The sequence below is a fragment of the Trachinotus anak genome, unplaced genomic scaffold (assembly GCF_046630095.1).
Source record: "Trachinotus anak isolate AG129_WGS33_773 ecotype Australia unplaced genomic scaffold, CSIRO_AGI_Tana_v1 ptg000018l, whole genome shotgun sequence".
NCBI classification, from domain to species: Eukaryota; Metazoa; Chordata; class Actinopteri; order Carangiformes; family Carangidae; genus Trachinotus; species Trachinotus anak.
Window position 1 is genome coordinate 15,734,650 of NW_027273869.1, and position 7,132 is coordinate 15,741,781.

General features: G+C 44.9%; 2 protein-coding genes across 2 annotated transcripts; both read left to right on the plus strand.

The window, feature by feature from the left end:
• Positions 1-211: 211 nt before the first annotated feature.
• Positions 212-3,103, plus strand: trim35-14 (tripartite motif containing 35-14). The gene is made up of 7 exons (XM_071502564.1): positions 212-323; positions 506-959; positions 1,149-1,244; positions 1,327-1,557; positions 1,652-1,674; positions 1,765-1,883; positions 2,049-3,103. Exons 2-7 carry the CDS (start codon positions 531-533, stop codon positions 2,591-2,593), a joined length of 1,443 nt encoding a protein of 480 aa, XP_071358665.1. The 5' UTR covers positions 212-323; positions 506-530; the 3' UTR covers positions 2,594-3,103.
• A 554-nt stretch (positions 3,104-3,657) lies between these two features.
• LOC139635036 (protein mono-ADP-ribosyltransferase TIPARP-like) lies at positions 3,658-7,055 on the plus strand. Its single transcript, XM_071501950.1, has 6 exons — positions 3,658-3,914; positions 4,337-5,203; positions 5,312-5,480; positions 5,620-5,807; positions 6,155-6,418; positions 6,522-7,055. Exons 2-6 carry the CDS (start codon positions 4,347-4,349, stop codon positions 6,967-6,969), a joined length of 1,926 nt encoding a protein of 641 aa, XP_071358051.1. The 5' UTR covers positions 3,658-3,914; positions 4,337-4,346; the 3' UTR covers positions 6,970-7,055.
• The last annotated feature ends 77 nt before the right edge of the window (positions 7,056-7,132 follow it).

Genomic DNA, 7,132 nt, shown 5'->3' on the forward strand with positions numbered 1-7,132 from the left:
TTTCAAACACTTAGATTTCCATTTTTAGAGCCCTAAACAGGAGAATGTACACTGTACTCACCAAGAAAATTTAAAAAAAAATTGAAAAAAAGAGAGAAGAATTAACTTTATTTGTGTTAACACTCTCAATGTTTTTAATCCTCTGGCATCTTCACCTTTTTCTCCCACAGCTGAGACTGTAAATAAGATGTTGGTGTAAGTCAAGGGTTAAAATGCCTGCCCTGCCTCTGAGGATCCGCCTCCTTCGGGTGACTCAGCATAACAGGAAGTAGGAAGTGCTCACAGTAAGACACGTATTTCTGACACAGGACTCTGGTTGTCAGGTATGTTTGGCTCTAACTGTTCTTACAGGACCCCGGCTGTTACTCAGTTTCCCTCTACAGGCTTTAAACACTGATCTGTCCTCAGCAGTCTTCACAGCGCTGCAGTAAATAGACTGCAAAGCATGTGACCGTGGTAATGTGCTTGATCAATATCTGCACCTTTGCCTCACTTTCGTTTTCAGAGCACATCAGGAGCTCGGCGTCAGAATGGCAGGCAGGCTCTCGCTCCCCGAGGTCGACCTCCTCTGTCCCATATGCTGCGAAATCTTCAGGGACCCGGTGGTCCTCAAGTGCAGCCACAGCTTCTGTGCACCCTGTCTGCAAAAGTACTGGAGTCCAGCACGGGGACGAAGCCGCGACTGCCCCCTGTGCAGAAGCCAGAGTGTGGACGATCCCGTGCCCAGTCTCACCCTGAAGAACCTGTGTGAGTCATACGTCAGCCTGGAGAGCGAGGAGCAGGAGGATAAGGCGGGAGAGCTGTACTGTGACCCGGGGGAGATGTGCCCCCTTCATGGGGAGAAGCTTAAGCTTTTTTGCCTGCAAGACAAGGAGCCCATTTGTGTGGTCTGCCACACCTCAAGGAGGCACAAACAGCACGATTGTTGCCCTGTCAGCGAAGCTGTAGGAGATGTGAAGGTAAATTCTTCAAAATAAAACCAGGTGGAATGTGGTGGAATAAGGTGGAATAATCATATACTTCATTATGAGTTCCCTGAAAAGCTGCTATGAGCTGTCATGTTCAAGGATGTTACCGGCCGGAAGTTAAGGTAATCTGTTTCTATTCAACAGGGCTTCAAATTAACTTTCTCTTAATTATCTACTCAGGAGAAAATGAAGTCAGCCCTCAGCTCACTGCAGGAAAAGAGGGACGCATTTGACAAGATGAAGAAAAACTATGAGGACACAGTGGCGTACATTCAGGTGACATTTCTCATAAACATCATGACGTTCACACACCGCGCCACTCATTTCCAATCCACGCTCACGCCGGTTTTAATTTCAGACCCAGGCTCGATTCGTGGAAAGACGAACCCGTGAGGAGTTTGAAAAACTTCACAGGTTCCTTCAGGCGGAGGAGGAAGCCCGGATGGAGGCGCTGAGGACGGAGCAAGAGCAGAAAAGTGAGGAGATGAGACAGAAGATTGAAGACATGGAAAGAAACATAACGTCCGTGTCTGCCACCATCAGAGACCTGGAGGAGGAGATAGCTTTAGAGGGCATCTCTGTCCTTCATGTGAGTTTCTAAATGTTTGACATACGAGCACATGCATTGATACCTGCATGAAAAAAAGGTTCTCACCAAAGCAAACTTGCCTCTTTTTTTTCAGAAATGTAAGAGGACACTGGCGAGGTAGAAAAAGCTTTTATATTTTCAACTTTTGTTTTTCTTTTCTTTCGTAACGTGAGGCATGAATTGCATTTTTTTTCCTGTTTTCTGCAGGGTGAACTGTCCGGTTGAAGATCCGGTTATGGCTCCAGGATCGCTCATAGATGTGGCCAAATATGTGGGCTCCCTGGCGTTCCATGTGTGGGAGAAGATGCATAAAATCGTCAAATACAGTGAGCACATACTGTAGCCTACTTTTCATGGTCATGGTGAGGTTTTGGTTGCAGCTTCTCTCCCTTCATGGATTCCCAAGGTGGAGAAAAGGTTGTGGTTTTGAATGAGATATAGTCTATAGTGTGTAACCGCGGGCAGCTGACAATCTGTCATGTTTTCTTCAGCCCCAGTGACTCTGGACCCGAACACTGCTGCCCCGTGGCTCGTCTTGTCAGAGGACCTCAGCAGCGTCAGTGACAGTGATGAGAAGCAGAAGCTGCCCGACAACCCGGAGAGGTTCAACCCCGACACCAGCGTGCTGGGCCACGAGGGCTTCACCTCAGGCAAGCACGCCTGGGACGTCAACGTGGGAGATAATACGGCATGGGTCGTTGGCGTGGCTAAAGAATCTGTCAAGAAGAAAGAGAAAGTGTCTTCAGTGCTGCTGAATGGCTACCTGTGTGTGTACTTTTACCACAAAATGTACTTCGCAGGTACCTCTCCTCTAACACGACTTAGCTTGAAGAAGAACCCGCAGAGGGTCAGAGTGCTGCTGGACTGTGACAAGGGCAGGGTGTCTTTCTACAGCCCACACGACAACACGCACATCTACACCTTCAAGCACAGCATCACAGAGAAGGTCTTTCCCTACTTCTGGGTGGGCTGTCAGCAGTGTCCTCTGACGGTTGAACCACAGGAGGTTTCTGTGAGGGCTGTTGAGTATTGTTGAGAGAACGTTTCAGCTTCACAACTCTGTGCACAAAAGGACAGGGAACATTTTTGAATTTCACACAGTAGGAGGAGAGCGCTCAGAATCTGAAATCAAATAGCATCATATCTGCTTTTCTTTCCGGGTTCAGTATGAATGCCACATGATGAATGCCTTATCTGTACATTTAAAATGAAGTGGTTTCTTACATGAACCTGATCTGTACACTACATAAAGTCCCACTATTTCTTTAGGAATTATTGTCTGAGCTGTTAACAGAATGTGGCAGCATAGAGTTTAACATGTTGACTGATTGTTGTTTGATATTTTCATGCATTGTAACCTTCAAAAAAGCACTTTAATTTTTATGGATTCAACTTTGCATAATGATTCTGCCTTTGCATGTCAAACTCTGAGTGCCTTTTTTGAGGCCAGTCCTGTTTCTATCTAATTATTTGTGGCACACATTGATAGCTTTATGTGCATACACTCACAATGTTACTCAAATTACAAATAAAGAATTTTCAAATATCATGACTTCCCTTGATTTAGTGTTTAGACCTATTTGGCTTAAACTGAAACAGTCACGGTTGTTTTAAGTATGAATCCTCTCACTTGACAGTTATGAGTAAGTGGTCAAAAAGCTTCCATAGGCAGCCTTGTATAAGATACAGTATAAAATCAGTCATGGCTGACATTTCAATTCATAAAACTACAGACTCCACAGTGTAATGTAAAACATTTCAAATGTATTACAATTTTATTCAAATAAGTAACTGCCTTTTCACAATATGTTATTATAGTGAACTTTTTTGTTCTTTCTAATTGTTATTTTTATTAAGAAAAACTGTTTTTTAGGATAGAATTTTGTGTGCATTCATTTTGAAGATGTTATCAATCATATATAAGATATATATATATATATATATATATATATATATATATATATATATATATATATATAAAGTCAGTCCAAATGTTATCCTGGAAATTCTCTAAATTGTTCATTGTTGCAATAATAATAATAATAATCGTTCACTGTTATTATTATTATTGTTGATGTTGTTGTTGTTGTTGATATTCATGTTTTGTTTGGGGGGTTTTCTGCATCACTGGTCCTGCATTTTAATGCCCCCGCTTCACCTCACCCCACCCCCCCACACTTCGCAGGCTCCTCCTGGTCGGCCTCTTCTTGATTGATGTGCAAATCTTCAGGGTGATTTTTCTCTGAGGAAATCCAGAAAGTTACTCTCATTCATCCCCGCAGTGCGCTTGATTTGTATGAAGCTGCGTTTTGTCCAGCGTGGTGACCCCGGCGCCGCAGGCCTGAGCAGCGCTGCAGGTAAATCCAGCCACTCCTCAACTTGTTTATCTGTTTTCAAATCGGTTTATTCGCTCTAATGCTAAAAGTGCCTGTAGCTAATAGCGGAGACTGAGTCAAATTCACAAATTACGTTAAAAATTAAGGTTAGATTTTTAGCAGGAAGTTGAGAAAAGTTAAATTTACATAAATTATAAGCTCCAGTACATCAACACAGCCCCTAAAATAAGAGCCATATTATTTACTGCATGTACTGTATATAAAATATTTACCCCTGCAAGATAACATGGCTCAGCTTGATCCTTTACTGTTCATTTCAATTGTTCCAAATGAATTGCATCATACCATACAAATGGGACTGATAAAAACTGAAAAATCGAAATCTAAACCGATATAACCTGCATTTCCAGGTTACTAAAACAGAATTGTCAAAACTGTTTCAGGAAGTTCAAGATGGCTGATGTTTCATCTAGCAAAGGAATAAAGAGAAGGATGGTGACCAGTGTTGTAGAGCCCCCATCCAAATCTTCCAAAGTCATGTTCCTGAGCCCATCCCTCCTCCTCCTGGGAATCCCTGCTGACACCAACACCAGTCTCCCAATATGGGAGGCTATGAGATCCCAGCAGGTTGATATCGCTTGGACTGTCAATCCCTACAGCATCAGTGTTCATTTAACCCCGGTGACCTCTAAGCAAGGGAAGGGTACGGCTTCCAGTAAAAATGAGAGCACTCCCAATGTTGTGCAGACCTCTACGCTTTCTTCAAGTGCTTTGCAGCCTCAGATGGTCATCCAGTCCATTGGCCAGCAACATGGTGCCTCCCAGAACACCTCCTGGGTTGTGCTCTCCTCCCAAAACAGCAGCCAATCATTGCCATGTCCTCCAGATGAACCACAGAAATTACCACCAAACCCTAAGCCGGCTACCTCCCTCATCGTCTCCCTGCCTCTCATCATCACCCAACCCCTGCCCGCCCATCAGCCCGGCACCACTGCCAAGAAGTTGGTCCTACCCACCGCCCCCCAGACCCCAACAACCATGGCCGCCAAGCTGCAAACCCCAACCAAAGCACCTGTCCCCTCTCCTTTACACACAAGGAGCTCCTCTGACATCCCGATCTGTGACGGCTTCCTCTTAGGCTTGTGTCGATCAGGGAAAAAGTGTAAGATGCACCACACACCCTACCCGTTTCACTGGCAGCTGTGGTGTGTGACCACCCGGCAGTGGATCGACATCTCCCCTCGCTCTCAGATCTTACTGGAAAGGACCTATTGCGATGTCGAACAAGACCTGATTTGCATTAAGGATGGGTGAGTAAGAGGGAAAACCTGAAGTTAGCGTTACTGCATGTTACTATTTCACGGCATTTCTATTTCACAATGCAATCTCCTGATTCTTTTTTGTTATAAACCATGTAGACATATGCGCTACGAACTGAACTTTGACTCAATGGAATTGGACGACCCATTGGAGTACAGTGGAGTGAGACGACTGACCAACTCGGACAGTCTGGCCTGGAACCCTTACTTTCCCAGTAAATGGAAAATGTACTGGTGGAACAACTGTAGCTGGGAAGAGTACAACAAGGTAAATGTTTTTTCTATTTTTCTCTGTTTGTGTTTTTTCATTTCCCTCATTACCCTCATCAGAGACATCTCTTTAACAACTCTCTTTGTAGCCATAAGTTGTACCCTCCTTGTTCACTGACCGGTTCATCTCTTCATAGAACGTGTCCACCTTGCTGATAAAGAAGATGAATGAAAAGGAGCCAGAGTGCTCCTTCTACATCGGCTCGCAGGAGTACAAGCTGGACTTCACCACCATGACCCAAACCAACGTCACCACAGGGTTCCACAGAGATGTTCGCTGCAGACCAGTCTACCGCTCCCCTGATTCCATGCACCCTTATCTGCAGTTGGTATCCTGGATCTTTTTACTGTTTTTGTTTCATTCACAAATGAAGTTGAGCATTTCATTTCAAAACAAAGAAATCCACCTGTTCGAATTTTGTTAGTGGTGCTGAAACAAACCCAGCAGGTAAGTGAAGAATCCAGAGGAAAGGTAGCACGCACAGACCTTAAGGATACAACCAGAGCTGATAATCAACCAGTAATAACACTACATTAACAGTACAGGCAGAACTATAGTTCAAACATGTTCACTTCTTAACTGCTCTGATTCAGATTAACAGTAAAGGAAGGATCTTTTGTAAGAAAAGTCCTTTGAAATGCTCCCATATCTCCTCTACTCCCCACACCCAGGACAGCAATCCAGACTGACCCCACTGCTAGTGATCCTCCCGGGGCAAATTTCAGCATGGATCCACTGGAGGAATTCAGGTCCTGGTATCCTCCAGTGTGGCGTCTGGCCTCTGAGGGCGAGTACAGTCTGGTAAATGTTCCGGCGGGGACGCAGGCCTACCGGAAGGTCCAGAGCTTCTTCTATGAGAGCCTGCCCGAGACCAAGGTGGACATCGTCAGCATCCAGCAGGTTCAGAATCTCCTCCACTGGGACAAGTACCAAAGGTCCAGCTGCTGTTTGTGTCTCTTGTCTTGTCTTGTTTGTTGACTGTTAAAATCCATCTGTGTTGTGCTGCATGATATGAATGTTTCTGCGTTGTCATTGAAGGCACAAGGCACACATGCAGAAGTTGCACAAGTCTAAGGAGCCTCTGGAGAGACATCTATTCCATGGAACGACCAAAGATGCCTCAGAAGACATCTGCCACAACAACTTTGATCCCCGCTTAGCCGGCATCAACGGAGCGTCCTATGGTTTTGGCACCTACTTTGCCACCACCGCCTCCTTCTCTAACACCTTCTCAGCCAAGGTGGGGCTGGATCAGCTTCGCCACATGTTCCTGGCCAAAGTCCTCGTGGGGAAGGTGAGTCTGGGAAGGAGCACATACCGGCGCCCTCCACCGCTCAGCTCCAAGGCAAGGCAGTACCGTCTCTATGATACCTGCGTGGACAACTTACACAGACCCACCATGTTTGTAGTTTTTGATAGCTCTCAGTGCTACCCGTATTTCCTGATCAAGTACAAAGACCTGCCAAAAGAGATTGATATTAAATGAGAAAGAGGACAGAGAGCAGAGATGTCAGACAATGTTAAAAAGTGATGTTATGAAGATGTTAAATGTTTGAAAGTTAAAAGTGTCCAGTGGTAAGATGACCTGGACAGTTGCATCCAATGTTCAGTTTGCCAACATAAAATTTGCAGTATAGATTATGTGCAAT